Raw genomic sequence first — 16,873 nt, forward strand, 5'->3', positions numbered from 1 at the left:
TCAATGATAAATTATAACAGAATCAGTTCTGATCCTTGTGACAGAAAAGTGTGAGAGTGGCACAAAGCACACATTAGAGAAAGGAAATGAAGAAAAGAAAGAAAGAAAGAAAGAAAGGATTACTCTGCATATTTATAAGGGGGAAAGAAAATCTGCTTTTCTTTGACTTTAATGTTCCACATGCATCAGTCGACGAGGCGACATGAAAAAGCCCATAACACTTCTCTCAGAAAGCAGCATAGAAACAGCACAGAGGTAATTTCAGAGCTCCATCAGTCCACACTGTATGAAAACACAAATACACAACTCATACACCGTTCATCTGAGGTAGGAACAACGCCATCAGCTCAGTCTTTAAGTCTTTCTGGCCCAGAAATCCAACATTCAGTCTGATTGTCGTGGATCACAGAGCACGAGCACTTCCACTCGCTCTCGCAGCACGCTTCTTTCTTTCTTTCTTTCTTTCTAATAAACCCTGTTCATCTAAACTGATCACACACAGGCATTAATATCAATTCCTATCATGTGACAATAATAAAGGACCATTTTTAAAATCTTTAATGTTTTTAACTTCAGAAATTTGTTAAAAATTTCAAAAGAAAACAGAAGGTTATACAGAGAGAGAGAGAGAGAGAGAGAGAGAGAGAGAGAGAGAGAGAATCAAGAAAGAAACATTTTACAAAACATTTCTATACAGAATTCTTTTTAAAAACATATATGATGCTGTAAACTCAGTTAACATAATCCGTATATTATATATATATATATATATATATATATATATATATATATATATATATATATATATATATTTCAGCGCACATGCATACATACAGTATCATACATTCAGACATGGCTTAAAAGGTGCAGTGAATAAAATTCAGAATCTGATATGAAGAGAAGAAGAGATTGTTCGGGATGTGTGGAATGTCTCTGGAGTTATGCTCAAATTTTAAACGGGGAAAAATGACACAAAATTTCTGCTCCTTCTGATCAACATCATGAAATTAAAAGTTAGCGTACCTATACATATAAGCGTGTCGGGTTTTTTTTTTTTTAAATAAAGGTTTTCTCACAATAACATCTAGCAATAAGACAATGTAATAAATACTTTATTTTAATAAACAATAGCACATTACAACTTTTTTTAAAAATCTGAAATCTAGTTGTTGTTTTTTTCTAACAGTAGTCAGCGCACGGGATAATCAACGCTGACAGTTTCATTCTGAAATTCACACACACACACACACACACACACACACACACACACACACACACACACACACACTCTCAGGGTTATTACACATGCATGAAAATTTGCATACTCAAAAAAAGTGACATAAAAAAGCAGTTAATGCTCTTTATACCAAAAAAAAAAAAAATCCAGGATACATATGCGTGTTTGTTTGTTTGTTTTCATTTTAATTTGTCCGCGTGGAATAATGAAGTGCACTGATGAAAATGTAACGTTCTCGAGGAATTGTCCGTGAACAAAGTAAAAGTGAAATGAAATGATTAGCATTATGAACGCGAGGTTACGGAGGAGACATGAGGACATCGCTGGAGGAGTTGGAGAGCGGGCTGTCGAGAGCTGACGGAGGAACAGACTCCTTCATCTGCTGTCTGAGCTCAGAGATGATCCTCTCCAGCTTCTCCCGAGCTTCTCGCTCACGCCTCAGCTCCTCCTGCAGCTCCTCACGGTCCTCCTCAGCGCGGTCCAGCCTCTGACGCAGCTCCAACAACTACAACAACCACAGAGCATAGAGAAGAACCACCACATATTCATTATAATAATATCCTGACAGTGACAGAAATGAGCCAGCAGGAGGCAGTAGTGGGGGTGGCAGTAGTGAGGGGCAGCAGTCGGGGGCAGTAGCAGTTATGAGAGGCAGTAGTGGGGGGTGGTATTGGCGGGGGCAGTAGTGTGGGTGTCAGATGTAGGGGGGAAAAGCACTAGTTGGGGGCAGTAGAGAAGGCAGTAGTCGTGGGCAGCAGTAGTAGCGGGTGCGCTGTATTGAGGCGCAGTAGTTGGGGGGGCAGTAGTAGTAGTGGGGGGCTGTATTGAGGTGCAGTAGTCATGGGTAGTGGCAGTTGTGAGAGGTAGTAGTGAGAAGCAGTAGTGTGGGTGTCAGAAACTTTCAAAAATGGCAGCTCTGATGTAGTAATGGTGCATCATGTCAATGAAAACACCATAGCTCTGCTGCATTCTGGCTTGTGATTGGTCAGAAGGTGTTGATGAAGTCTCTAGAACACATCACTTAGTAATTATACTGTATTAATGAGCTTGTTCTAATACAGTATGGTCTCTATGGTAACCACTGGTTCTTGATTAAATGGTTGAAGAGATTTTTGAACAATAGATGACACTGAGGGGAAAAGGGCCGGTTAGTGCATGATCATGTGCTGATGTTCTACCTGTGCAGAGTAACGGTTCTCCTGCTGCTCTTGGCACCTGCAGCTCTGCTGCTGCTGCTCCACGCTGCACTGAAGCCTCTTCTGCTCCTCCTGCTCCACCTCCTTCTTCTGAGCATGCTCCGTCTGCAGCTGCGTCTGCACCTCCCCCAGCTGGTCTGCGTCGGCCTCACGCAGAGCCTGCAGCTCCTGATCCCCGAGGACGAGAAGCAGAGGAGAAGGTCAGGACAAAGTTTGGTGCATTATAGCAAAGAGGAGGAGGTGTGTGTGACACACACGCACACGCACGCACACACACACACACACACGATGCAGTGCAGATTTAACCCATTATGTGATGTTTATTTAATTACAGAATAAACAATATTTATATTAATGTAATTACAAAAATCCATTCGCATTCTTTAGCATCCTGATGCGTGTGTGTGTGTTTATATTCTGTGCCGCATATTTTAATCATTTTCTTTCTTCTAATCTCATGTCTAATCTTCTGTATTAAAAACTGCACCATTTCTGTGGTTAGCAGCACGTTCGGTTAAAGACACATGAGGCACGTGAAGTGTAAGAACCTTTTCCAGCTGCTGCTGCTTGCGGAGCGTGGACTGCAGCTTCTCCTGCTGAGCGTTGTACATCTGAAGCACCTCCACCACCATGCTGTCCTTGTTCTCCTCCAAAGACTTTTCATCACATGCCGGCGTTTCTATGGAAACCCTGGGCCGCTCATCCGGATCACTGCGCTGTGATTGGCTGGCTGGGTGACTTGTTTTTTTGCCCCCTGTGGAATCAGAGAACAGCAGCATTTGAAGAATCAGTCGTGTTGCTCACATGATCATCACTTGTGTTTCAGACAGTGACCTGCGGATGCTTTGTCCTCACCTTCCTCTGCTTCCTCACACGCCTTTTTCACAGGTTTCAGCGTCTCTGCTCTCGGAGCGTCGTCGTCTGTATCAGCAGCTCGTGCAGTGTCCAGGGCCATGCCGGAGATGCTCAGCTTATCGTGCATGTAAAGATACCAACTGGAAGAAAAGGGGGCGCGTTAAACACCGATCACACACGGGACACACACAGGACAGGTCTTTACCACGTTTCACCACTAACACTAACAACTGTACACAAATATTACATCACACTCTTCCTCTCTGATCTCTCGCTTTCTCTATCTATGGTCTAGGAGTTATTTATTTATAGAAAATTACAGTATGATTTATATTATATCATAAAAACTCAAGGACCCTTATATACACCCTGATTACACCTTCAACCCTGTTTACACCCAAACACACACCATGTACAGGTGTAAGTGAATAAACTGAGCTGAAGTGAGAGAGTGAGCGAGAGAGTGAAAAGAGAGAGTAATTGAAGAGAAAGTGAAGAAAACGAGAAGAGTGAGAGAGAAAGAGAGTAAGTGAGAGAGTGAGTGAGTGGGTGAGAGAGTGAATGGGTGAAAGAGTGAGTGTGTGAGTGGGTGAGACAGTGAGTGCGTGGGTGAGAGAGTGAGTGGGTGAGAGAGTGAGTGGGTGAGAGAGTGAGTAAGTGAGTGTGAGGGTGAGAGAGTGAGTGAGAGAGACAGTGGGTGGGTGAGAGTGTGAGTGAGAGAGTGAATGGGTGAAAGAGTGAGTGGGTGAGACACTGAGTGCGTGGGTGAGAGAGTGAGTGGGTGAGAGAGTGACAGAGAGTGTTAGTGTGTGAGAGAGTGAGTGAGTGAGTGTGAGGGTGAGAGAGTGAGTGAGTGAGAGAGACAGTGGGTGGGTGAGAGTGTGAGTGAGAGAGTGAATGGGTCATGGAGTGAGTGAGAGAGTGAGAGAGAGTGCATGGGTGAGAGAGTGAGTGGGTGAGAGAGTGAGTGAGTGTGTGAGAGAGTGAGTGAGAGAGTTAGTGGGTGAGAGAGAGAGTGAGTGGCTGGGTGAGAGGGTGAGTGAGTGGGTGAGAGAGTGAGAGGGTGAGAGTGAGTGGGTGGGTGAGAGACTGAGTGAGTGTGTGAGAGAGTGAGTGTGTGAGAGAGTGAGTGGTTGGGTGAGAGAGTGAGTGACTGGGTGAGAGAGTGAGAGGGTGAGAGTGAGTGGGTGGGTGAGAGAGTGAGAGGGTGAGAGTGAGTGGGTGGGTGAGAGAGTGAGTGTGTGAGAGAGTGAGTGTGTGAGAGAGTGAGTGAGAGAGTGAGTGGCTGGGTGAGAGAGTGAGTGAGTGGGTGAGAGAGTGAGAGGGTGAGAGTGAGTGGGTGGGTGAGTGAGTGGGTGAGTGAGAGAGTGAGTGAGAGAGTGAGTGAGAGAGTGAACAGAGACTGAATGAGTGCTAATAATGTTTGTGTACCTTTGCCACATGAGGTCGAGGTGTCTGGGATCCTCCTTCAGGTTGGTGAGGAGACACGGGTCGAACACGTACCCCGGGAACGCCCCCACCTGTGAGAGGAACGGACATAAAAGGATGTTGGCGCGGCTTTGTGTGTGACAGGAAACGTCGAGATAAACTGAGAAAAAACTGATTCCACGTGAGTGAGTGTTTTACCTTTCCATCTGTACCGCTCTCACACACTTTCTCTTTCCCAGAACACAGATTTAACCCCTCCTCCACCCGGGCAGTCTCCTGGAGAACACACACACACACACACACACACACACACACACACAGAGAGAGAGAGAGAGAAAGAGAGAGAGAGAGAGAGAGAGAGAGATCTTATATCAGTATGGAGACGGGATTAACACTCACTCACAGTTCTGAATGCTTCTTTATGGACTACTGAGTTCCAGGAGGCCCTGCTGTCTCACTCTCTGCCTGTCAACTGAGACAACTGAGAAGGCACTGCTGTCTCTCTCACTTTGTCTCCATTTCACTTTCTCTGTCTCACTCTCTCTTTTTCTCGATCTCTCTGAGGTTGAGAGAGACAGACAGACACAGAAATAGACACTGTCTCTCACGCTTTCTCTCGCTCACTGTCTATGTCTGGCTTTCTCTCTTTCTCTCTATCTCTGTCTATACCTGTCTATATTTATCTCTCCCTCTGTCTGTCTTCCTATCTCTTGTCTCAATCTCAATTTTTCTCTGTCTATTTTTGTCTCTGTCTGTCTGTCTGTCTGCCTCTCGTTCTTTCTTTTTTTCCTCTGTCTGTCTCTATCTTGTCTATCTCTTGTTCTCTCTCTTTCTCTGTGGATGACTGGCTTCCTGGAGGCCCCGCTGGCTCAGTCTAGACATGTCTTACACAATGATAACATCCACTAATTTCTTTTTCCCACACACACACAAATACACACACACACAGATGGATCCTAAAACAAAAAATTCCTGTGAATGAAAACAGCTAAGGTTTTCCTTTTAAGATGGTTTTATCTGACTGTCTGATCTCACAGATACTCAGATTATTATCTTTCACAGACAAACAGGACCATTTACTTTTTATATCCCACAGCCGTAACAGGTTTAACATGAAGTCATGCATGAGGGCTCCAGTTGACGCTGCATGAACCTGCCCGGGTCCGATTCTGTGTGTGTGTCTGTGTGTGCGTGTGTGTGCGTGTGTGTGTACGTGTGTGCGTGTGTGTGTGTGGGATATATCACGTGGCCCTCAGCGACATGAAGGCTCCAGACAATTTACAACATCTGACGCAAGCAGTCCAGTCATTCATCGAGCACAAAACACACACAGCCAGGGATTATCACCGACCTCAGACCTGCTCACGGGTCCAATCTGAAACCCAAAAACCCGTCTCACACCGACATTAATGACAAATCCGTGTCTCTAATTCAGTTATCTGATCTAACCTCGTCGAAAATGTTGAGACGCTTTAAACTCCAGACACGTCATCATTATTACTCGTTATTACACTGACGGTAAAATCATTAACTCATGAACCCAATAATAAACATCTAACAACCAAAAATATTTACTTCATCCATGATAAATAAGTCTAAAAACACCAACATTAACGAAAGCCTTAACGAACATATTCGTGCTGCTTCATTCTTAAAACTCATACTGCTGGGTGCCAATATTTATTCTCCAGCTGGTTATGGATGTTTGCTAGTTATTTAAACAGGCCTTCGTTGTATAGAAGTCCTGTGATGACTGTTACAAAGCTCTGACACTGGAGACTCCTTCCATAAACCAGATAAATAAACGTACGCTTACAGAATATTTCGCCTCAGATGCTCTTCACATGGAGCGTCTGCAGTGCAGCTTCCTGTAAATCAGTCGTTACTATAGAAACAAAATATAAACCTGTACTACTGTGAATTAATCCACAGCTTCTGGCCAATCAGAATCCAGGTGTATAAAGGTGAACGGTTATGACTAGTCTCACCTCATGTGACATTTTTTAAACAACATATAAATTATTTACTTTCTTGTTGCGTGTAATAGGACAGAACCTGCTTACAGTCGCGACGGCTTTATCTCTGAGAAACAGACAAACAGAGCTGATAGCGTCGCTTATCTCTCACAACATTAATAACATCTCAGACGAAAATAAGTGCTCGGTCCGTCCTTCTACACCGCGGCGACAGGCTGAGTCCAAAGGTCAGCAGTCTGGTCTTTATCGTTCATTACGCTGAGATTTAACTCTGAGGCTGTAAGAAATATCCGCTTTACTCGTCTCTCAGACGTCTGACATGTCTGTCATGTCTGTGGTGTGTGTGTGTGTGTTTTATGTCTTTTGTCTCTGAAAGAGTCTATCGACTTTCATTTCAGTGGTCGTTTCTTAAAAGGGCCGAGGCTGTTTTTCCCAGAACTCCAGTCGCCGGACAGTTGTTTAGTCTCCGGATAAGCGTTATATAATGAGTCTAGAATCGACTGGGATCTCTGAAAGCTGATTGGCTGTGAAGGAGGCCGGGGCCGGGGGTCTGTGTTTCTATTGGCTGGAAGTGAAGCTGAATGCAGGGGCCGTGGTGGGGGAAAGCAAAGCAGCAGGCTGGAGACACATGTGACCATCCTCCTCTCTCTCGCTGCCTCTCTCTCTCTCTCTTTGTATGTGTCTCCAGCTCTTTCCTCTTTTTCCCGTCTCTTTTTTCCACCCTCTCTCTCTCTCTCTCTGTCTCTCTCTCTCTCTCGCCCACTCTCCTCCCACTCCTCGCTCTCTGTTTCTCTGCCCTGTTGCCGTGGTTCCTGCTGTTTGTGCAGACTCAGTGAGGAAAGCCAGGCGACCCTGACCGAACCATCAGCGTCCTGCAGCTTCCTCCGGAGAGGGGAAACGCCTGCTCGAGCCCACAACTCACCTCACACTCACTCACTAACTTCACTGTTTACTTCAGTGTTCAAATATTTACAGCGTACCGCAGGGACATGTTGTTCTCCGACACGTCTCCATCGTGCATCTGCTCTAAAACACCATCATTACTCATGATGGATTTATATCGAGCCTCACACGTCACGTAAATACATCTGGGAAACATTCTGTCTGTTTTTTGAGCTTTGTGTAATTCTATACGTTATTCTCTGATGAAAATAATGGTAAATAATGTAAATGGTTTGACAGAGCCATAACTACACCTTTAATATTAGTCACATTGTAATTACTGAATAATAAGCCGTGAACTTATGGAGAATAATGTTTTCCTCAGTAAACACTGTTGTTAATAACAACACACAGATAGAAAAGATCCATTTAATTTCTTAAACTCACGCTCCTGACTCTTGCTACTATATTTTTCCCCCAATTAGTTTCACTGTCGTTACTGAATACAGAGCCATTTCCTGAATAAACAGATCGAGACTCTTACCAGATGTGACGTCTTCATGTCCAGACGACTCCCAGTGAACTTCAGTTTCATAGCCTCCAGGAGCTGCTCCAGTTTCCCCTCGTCGGCCGTGCCGTGGTGCCGTCGCCCCAGTTGGAGGTAACACGCCCACTTGGCGGAGTCGAAGCCCCAGTGACACGTCCGCTTGTCTGGTTGCCGGTGCGAGTGCATCACGAAGCGTTCGGGACAGAAAAGCTGTCGACACTGCGAGCATCGGATGCACGGAGCCCCCGGAGTGGAGTAGAGACGAGTAAGGAACAGGCCCTGGCACTTCCCCAGGCACTGATGCTCCACCCAGAACCCTCCGGCTTCCTCGGCTTCTTGCTCCTCTTCTTCCGCAAGCCGGTGGTCTTTATGCGGGCCGGCGGGAACGTTGTCTCCCGGGTGGAGCAGGGTGTTGCAGAGCCGCTGGGCGTCGGTGAGAGTGATGAGGCCGCAGGACGGAGCGCCGGCCGGGAGTACGCCCAGCACTTTGAGGACGTGCAGCTGGGAAGCGTTGCAGCGCGAGCAGTAGACATAGAGCTGATCGCACACGGAGTTGATCTGCTGCAGGGAGAAGTCTCGCAGCACCGTGTTGAGCACTTGAGGCAAACACAGGCGCAGCTCACCACCCACTGAGAAGCAGGAAATAGATTCGCCCTCCAGCGTGCACAACACCAGCTCTGTGGAGCTGTCAGGAGGCACCAGTAAAGGCCCGACTGCCACGCTGGCCTGGCTGAGAGACGGAGCCAGCTTCTCCTGGCTGTACTGACCAGAAAAGGCAGCAGGGCCTCCTAAAGAACACTGACTGCTCAGAGTAAACTGGGCCAGAGTGTGTCTCAAAGCCGGGCTCAGGTCCAGAGCGCCGTCTCGCCCAGCCTGTCCCTTTGAGACGTGTTGATAGTTAAGAAACTCTGAGTCCTTCTCTACATGTTCGGTTTTTATGACAGGAGTCCTTGACGATGACTCCGAAGCCTTTTTGCATGACAAATTAAGCGCCGCCATCACGCGCTTCTTTATGGGCGTTGCTTCTATCTCCCTCTCTCGCATCAGCCTCTTCACCGGTACTCTGAGCAGAGCCAGGTCCTTCTCAGGGTGAGGACGGTTGTTCTGCACCATGGCCATCTTGCCAGGAATGTGATCGCGATTACAACTGATCTTCAGTAACTTCAGGTGGACCAACAGTTACTCAGAGGTGTTTTTATCTTACAGGTGTTATAGAACCATTGTGGTGACTTCTGCTCAATGTCTTGGAAAACTGTAAATAAATGAATAATAGAATGTACAAAATAAATAAATAAATCATCTACTCCAATTAGAATATACCTTCTAGGACCTGTGTTTTATTGCTCATGGTACTCTTAAATGGCACGTAACAATGACAGGGTGCCAATATTTTACTATCTACAACACTATACCATCCATGATGTTTTCTATACCTGTATCACTGTGCTGTGATTAAGATTGTCATCAGTGCAGTAACTGTATAATTTCTCTAACACGTAACCTATGACCTTTACTCTGACACATGCCCAGACAGACCCCCTCCCACACCCTCGGGGGAGGAGTGCAAACCTATTGCCCTTTTGCCCTCAGACTTTACAACTACCCCCTCCACCAGCATGTCTGTAATAACAGTGAGGTGGATTATAAAGTGTAATTAGTCTCACTCCAGAGTCGAAAGGCTTCGCTGCTCGTAAACATTCATGAATATTTCACCGCAACGTTGAATTCTGATTGGTCAGAAGGTGTTGATTAATTTACTATAATTTCAGCTTTGACTGACGCCGTGGAATAAAAGGAATAAAACACATGGGGGGACGGGGGGCTGCTGTTATGGGAAAGTATGATGCACAAAAGCCTGCTATCATCATCATCATTATCATCATGATCACACAGCTGCATTTGGATATAAAAATATATTCAGCCAAACAACAAGATACATAACATGATTCTCTGCAAAACTTTACATTTCAAACTGCTGATTTAAGATCTACAAAAGATAACGATCTTTTAATCTCTTATTATTGTCCTTTCTAACGATTTGTTACGATTCCAGGAACAGAAATAACAAAACACAACAAGTCGGCGCAGTGCAGCTTTATTTTCATTCCGTGTCATTTAGATAAGAGCGATGTTTGGGTGAACTGATGCTAAAATGAAAGTGATGGAATCTTTAAAGCGTGTCTACCCCCCCCCCCCCCCCCCCCCCTTAAATTTCACGTCCACCAGACCGAAATCTTTCATCGTGGGTCCTTTATTCTATTCCTGTAGAACTTGGACCTGTAAATGATTTGCATTGTTCTCTGAATATTCAGAATCAGCTCGGACTCACTGCAGATGAATCCGAGGCTAACTGTACTGTACTGTATAAAGGGCACGGTACAGTGTTTTACACACACCGGGAATTTGTCTTGGTGAGTGTGCAGTGCTGGAATATTTACAGAAATATACTATAGTCAGAGAAACATATATAAGAATAAATTAACCTACAATGAAATGAATTATGTAAATAAGTTGGCATATAATGAAACATAAGGAATATTAAATATGCATTGTGTGTGTGTGTGTGTGTGTATGTATATATATATATATATATATATATACATACACACACACTACCGGTCAAAAGTTTGTGGACATCCGACTGAAATGTTTTCCATGAGCTTAAAAATCTTTTGATCTGAAGGTGTGCGATTAAATGTTTGAAATCAGTGTTGTACACAAAAATATAATCGTGCCGACATATTCATTTCTTTCATTAGAAAACTAACATTTTATTTACAAAAAAATATTAAACGGATGACTTGGAACAAAAAGCAGCTGATAGAAAAGTGTCCTGCACAGGTGGAAACTCCTTTAATCCTTTAATTCTAGGCAAAAAGGGTGTCTACTTTGAAGATGCTAAAATACTAAATTATTTTGGATTTTTTATCAAAACATAATTCCCATAGTTCTATTTGTGTTACTCCAGAGTTTTAATGACTGTCATATTATTTTTCTAAAATGTGGAAGAAAAAATAAAAATAAAGAATGAGCGTGTCTAAACTTTTGACTGGTAGTGTGTGTATATATATATATATATATATATATATATATATATATATATATATATATATATATTATATATATATATGTGTGTGTGTGTGTGTGTGTGTGTGTGTGTGGAATAATTGGGAATTGTAAAGGATTATATCTTTGTATTAGAAGCACGTATAAAACGATATAAAATGGTAGTTTAAAGCCCCAGCAGCAGAACGGAAGTCGATTTAACGCCTTAGAGAGCTGATTTAGAGACTTTAAGAAAGGCCGCACCATTAGCGTTTCGGGGGTGAACACGGGGGTGAACACGGAAAACACGCCGCCGTTTCATGTCAATAATCTAGGACCATAAAGGTCAACGTGTCTTCTTTCGACATTTTGCACGTGTCTGTTACCTTGAGCGTGTCTACAAACCTTTTCGAATGAGTCACACAGAGAAACGTAGCTGGAAGTGACAGACAGGCCACCCCCGTCCTCCTCCGCCGAGTGGAGCTTACTCACTCCCTCACTCACAGTCAGTAAAGCAGCTCGCTCGCTCGCGCCCCCTCCCCCCTCCCCCTTCCCGCGAATGACCCCCCCCCCCCCCCCCCCCCCCCCCCCCTTCTTCCCTTCCTATCCGATCCCAACCCCCCTCCCCTCCCTCCCTCCCCCTTCTCCCCCTCCCAGCGCGCGCTGTTCTGTTCTCTGGTAATGACATTCAGCAGTGAGGCGCGCGCGCTGCGGGACTCCCCCCCCCGTTTCTGCATTTCACAACAAATCAGGAAAACACCGTCGACTACAATCATTTGTGAGGGGAAAAAAAACCCTTCCTGGTTCGATAATACAAATAAAGCCATCGATTAGTGTTTTGTCTATGAATGAAGGCTCGTTTTTTTCCCTTCTCCTCGTCACTGCAGCGATTAAAACATGAGTTGCTGAGGGCAGATAGCGTAATGGCTCCATTAGCGACTCCATTAGCTGTAAATTCTCCAACAAAACTATTTCCACCCCTTTATACCACATTTAAGGACTAAAAAACAAACAAACAGCCTGTATATCTTTGAAACGGTGTCTATTCTCTACCACTGACGTTCCACATTCACCGTAAAAATGGCACATTAAATGCACAGAACGGATAAAACCGGTACACCGTGTTGTCGAATAACGTTTACATTACAGCGATTATAATTAACGTGTGTGTGTGTGTGGGGGGGGGGGGGCAGGCTCGAGATCTTTAATAGTGTCTTACCTTTGTTTAAACGAAGCTTTAAACCCGGATCCGGTCTGAGTTCAGTCTAAACCACTGTTCTTCATCCGTGTGTGAAAAATAATCGCTGATTAAACGGATTTAATCGTGTAAAATATAATCGGTCTCAGGGTGTTTACTGCGCGCGACGCTGTCTGTCTCTCTCTCTCTAATTACCCTGCCTCGAGCTTCATGGTGATAGACCGGTGACGTCACTCCCCACAACCCGACTGCAAACGTCACCGGCGACGACAGCGCGCGCTTCCACCCGACGCGAGACTAGACAGCAGGCTGGATTTTCTTTCTTTCTTTTCTTTTTTTTTGGCTCAGGCTTCGTTCGCTTTTCTTCCTCAGCTCCTCACTGCTTCATAATATTTTAATAATATTTATTTACTCACTCAGTTTAGATCTGAAATCGAAGCTTTAAAATAAAAAAATAAAATAAAATAAATAGATTTTATTCTCTTTTTTTCTTCTTTTTTTCAAAACGCGTAGGCACCTCGCGCTCCACTTTACCGGTCGCCATGTCAACCAACACTCCGAGTCTGAGAAGAGAAGTATGCGAAAAATCCCCGGATGTACCTCCAAAAATCCTCACACACAGATTCCCCACCAGTTTGTGTGTGTGTGTTGGGGGGGCACGACAGGAATCCTTTACACACCTGGAGAAGTAAAATAAGTAAATTAATTAATTGAATAAATTAAATAAATAGCAGTTTGGAGATGGTGTGTCTTTGCTCTCTGCATTAACGCCCATTTAAATTTTTCATAACACAGTTAAAAATCAGGGCTGGTAACTAACCAGTAATCTCTATCTGTATCTGTATCTGCTCGTAACCGAAGAAAACATCAACCGAATTGTAATTCCTATTTATAAAGTCAGAAAGTTCTCCTCCTCCTGGAGTTTGTGTCAACATGGCTGCTCACACCATCCACAGTAAATCAAATATCAGCTCAGACCCGTCAACACAGACATGTTAGTTGGTTAAATCTATAATAACACTTTGTGTGTGTGTGTGTGTGTGTGTGTGTGTGTTTGGAGTTATGGCGTACATGTCTGAGTCTAGGTCGAGCGTCAGTGTTGCCGATGGTGACGGAGAGCCATAGGGAGACATCTGACGCATCAGAGTAGGAGATAATACGATATTACAGACTGATGGAGACGATGATGTAAAGAGTCTGAGGACATTTTGGTAAAACACTCCTCTGAAAAATCAGCCAAACTCCGCCCACTTCCAAATGAGTAAACTCCAAACATTTATTTTCAGTTTTTAAAAGGGAATAGTGTGTGTGAAGTTGCACACTATCAACCATGTTTACTGCTTACAAGCTGCTACTGTAGAACTGGACCCCCCCCCCCCCCCCCCCGGGGGGGGCGGAGCATATTCAGTCTAGACAGCATTTAACTGGACTAGAACACTAGTACAGAATGAGTCATCAAAAAATTTAGTTTCTACCAAAAAAAAATCCCCAAAACGATCCTTTTTGTAGTTACACTAACATATTGGTGTCTATAACAGATACACGTATAAAAAACAAACAAACTCCACAGACATTGATTTTAATTTCAGCAGCACTTTAATGTGCATTTAGAAAGAATATATCAATTTATATTTATATTTATTAACTCACAGACTTTAGTGTGCTGGTACTTCATTATAGGAAGTGTAAATTAAACTAGTCGCTAAAGACTGGGTGGTGGTTTATAACATGTTTATAAATGTACTTCCTGTAGGCTGGCCTACTTTTCCAGTGATAATTTGACTATTTTGATGTGGTTTGATGGCCTCACGTGACTCACCCTGGACTGGAGCTCTTAAGATTTTAAAACTGTTCAGAAGGTTTTGTGCAGATGATGATGTGAGAGGAAACAGAGATCTGATTTCCTCCTTCATGCACGAGAATTGTGTATCTGCATGTCTTTTGTCTGTCCTCTCTCTCTCTCTCTCTCTCTCTCTCTCTCTCTCTCTCTCTCTCTCTCTCTCTCTCTCTCTTTGTCTCTGTCTGTCTCTCTGTGTGTATCAGCCTGCTGAACTCAGACCATTTGCATTCTCTATTGTCTGCTTCTCCTCGTCCTATCTCACTGTTAGCATAGTGCAAATAGCAGCCATTTGCATCAGGCTTTGCATTTCTATGCCGCATGTCTAATAAATGCTTCAGTCGGGACTCGTCTCTGCAGAGTGAGTTAAAGAGGTGTGTGAGGAAACTCCACACCGGTACTACAGGACATTGTACAGGTTTCACAGCCACGAGCAGAGAAATGTGAACATCAGGAGTGAGATGTGGGTTTTGTCCGGGAAGTCACTGTTAAAAAAAAAAAACTATTACAATAAAAATCATTTCATTGACGATTAAAAAAAGAACCATCAGAGAAAGTTCTAAGATTCTAAGAGTTTAATTCTGTATAGATAGAACCCGGAACTATCCAAAACTCCAACTGAAGAACCCTTTGACCCATAAGAGTTTAATGCTTTACTTTTTTTTTCGTTTTTTTTTATTTTATTTTTTTTAGCAAACCCTCTTAAAAAGGTTCAATCTGTTAAGTGTTCGTTAGTTGTACCTCTGGGGCAGTCCTTAATAGCTGAAGTGATCTCTGAGAAAGGATTTCAAGTATTTAGAGAGGAACCGTTAAATATCCAAAGAGCTCTTCAAGAACCCTTGGGTTATTTTTTCTTCTAAACGGGTAGAACAGTCTCGTGCAGATTTGTCTGTATATACAAGCTGACTCTGTTTCATCACAGACTGACAATGTTGATCAATGATCTTTTAATCCTGAGAACATACATTTAATAAAATACAGTGTTTAAACTATCCAAAGAACCCTTTAAAGAACCCTTTAAATAACCCTTTTCTGTAAAGTGCAAGTCTGTATTTGTTGAAAATGCGTTAGAATGTGTTTGTGTTAGTGTACACTTTTAAAAAGTGTTTATCTAGAACCCTTCAGTTCTCCCTCTCTGTATCTCAGAGTTCTTTAGTGCTTTTATTTGTCATGATTAGAACTTCCTCGTCTACGAATTGCAGAATGACAGAACTCGAACAGCGGGGAATGGAAACAGAGAAAAAGTCCAAACCACATGCAGGAAAAATGCAACTGACCATCACACTATGTTCCCTCTGTTTCTCACACACACACACACACACACACACACACACACACACACACACACACACACACACACACACACACTTTCCCTGTCTGTCTGTCCTCCCTCCCTCCCTCCCTCCCTGTCTCTCTCTGTCTCTCGCTGTGTCTCTGTCTCACTCTCTTTCTCTCTCTCTCTGTCTGTCTCTCTCTCTTTCTCTCTCTGTCTCTCTGTCTCTATCTCTTTCTGTCTCTCTCTGTCTCTCTCTCTCGCTCTTTTTCTCTCTGTCTCTCTGTATTTTTGGAAAGTTGACCGCTCTAAAATACCCACTGAGGACTAAACAAAGCGTTAGACGGAGATGTTGTTGCTAGGAAACGGATGAAACACACAACAGTGTGAGTGAACAGAGTGATATAATGGAATGAATGAAAGTCATGATTGCGCAGTTGTTATAACACAGTAATAACAGCTCTGTCTGTGCGGAGTTCAGTTATATTCCTCCTCCTCCTCCTCCTCCTCCTCGTATTAATCATAATCATGTTGTTTATTTACACATAAACACCACCACATAAACACAACAGTAATGCCATGTTTATTCACTCTTCAGTTGTTCAGTTTGTCCCTAGAGAGGAACCATTAGAGGTTCTACAGTATGTACAACAATATAAAACAAATGTAAGTCTGTGGAATGTGTTTGTGTTAGTATTTACATTTACATTTATAGCCTTATCCATTTATCTTATTTATACAACTGAGAAGATGAGGATTAAGGGTCCAGCGACTGGGATTTGAACTCATAAACTTCTGATCAGAAGTCCAATGTCTTAAAATTGTTCACTCTCATCTAGTTATAACTCCATTATTACTTTGCTTTATAATGTCTCATAAGTTACATAAAGAATAAACCAAAACAAAGTAAAGTTTGACAATTTGACAACAATAACATTTTCAATGACACATTGTATTTTTTTATCAGTTTATAGTTAAAGTTATTGTTGTGGAATGTCCGTGAAATGAGTCAGTTCCAGTTCTCATTTACGTTACAGCAGCTATAAACACTCGTTCCTTCCCCATCCCTCTCTTTATTCTCTCTCTTTATTCCCTCTTTATTCTCTCTCTTTATTCTTTCTCTTTATTCTCTGTCTTTTAAAGTTAATAAGACAAAAAAAAATAAAATTGCAGCTTGTTAAAGAAGTGTAAACTCCTCTGTCCTGAAGATGTGGGAAAACTTCAAGTTACAGCTTTGCCTCTGACTGTTACACAGCACTGACACTGGAGACTCCTTCCATACACGTTAATTAAACATCACTTTATTTCAAGTACGTGTTCAACTACACATCCATGAGAATGAGCCATTACGGAACGATAACGTATTAGAACGAGCGCATTAATTATAAATAAAGCTGTG

The 16,873-nt window shown here is 43.2% G+C and overlaps 1 protein-coding gene and 2 long non-coding RNA genes across 3 annotated transcripts in view; 1 reads left to right on the forward strand and 2 right to left on the reverse strand.

Moving 5' to 3' along the window:
• Positions 1 to 153: 153 nt before the first annotated feature.
• On the reverse strand, positions 154 to 12,922 carry skilb (SKI-like proto-oncogene b). The gene is made up of 8 exons (XM_017453324.3): positions 12,386 to 12,922; positions 8,119 to 9,373; positions 4,915 to 4,992; positions 4,720 to 4,808; positions 3,289 to 3,428; positions 2,982 to 3,187; positions 2,416 to 2,601; positions 154 to 1,742 (listed from the first exon to the last, which is right to left on the reverse strand). The coding sequence occupies exons 2-8, from the start codon at positions 9,238 to 9,240 to the stop codon at positions 1,536 to 1,538; spliced, it is 2,028 nt and encodes a 675-aa protein (XP_017308813.1). The 5' UTR covers positions 9,241 to 9,373; positions 12,386 to 12,922; the 3' UTR covers positions 154 to 1,535.
• Positions 6,572 to 7,109, forward strand: LOC128629000 (uncharacterized). The gene is made up of 2 exons (XR_008393308.1): positions 6,572 to 6,919; positions 7,069 to 7,109. It is a non-coding gene; the product is annotated as an uncharacterized LOC128629000 (long non-coding RNA).
• A 3,112-nt stretch (positions 12,923 to 16,034) lies between the features above and the next one.
• Positions 16,035 to 16,873, reverse strand: part of LOC124626217 (uncharacterized) — a 3,286-nt gene continuing 2,447 nt past the window's right edge. Inside the window, exon 3 of the long non-coding RNA XR_006980916.2 lies at positions 16,035 to 16,873. This exon is cut by the window's right edge and continues 349 nt beyond it. This is a non-coding gene — a long non-coding RNA (uncharacterized LOC124626217).

Source organism: Ictalurus punctatus, chromosome 23 (assembly GCF_001660625.3).
Source record: "Ictalurus punctatus breed USDA103 chromosome 23, Coco_2.0, whole genome shotgun sequence".
NCBI lineage: Eukaryota > Metazoa > Chordata > Actinopteri > Siluriformes > Ictaluridae > Ictalurus > Ictalurus punctatus.

Bases quoted from the DNA above. Each gene is read 5' to 3' on its own strand.
- skilb (XM_017453324.3), bottom strand. From the start codon at position 9,240: ATGGCCATGGTGCAGAACAACCGTCCTCACCCTGAGAAGGACCTGGCT. The intron at 2,602-2,981 runs GTTCTTACACTT...CTCGGGGATCAG, and splicing joins AGCAGCAGCAGCTGGAAAAG to GAGCTGCAGGCTCTGCGTGA. The intron at 1,743-2,415 runs GTAGAACATCAG...TGGTTGTTGTAG, and splicing joins AGAACCGTTACTCTGCACAG to TTGTTGGAGCTGCGTCAGAG.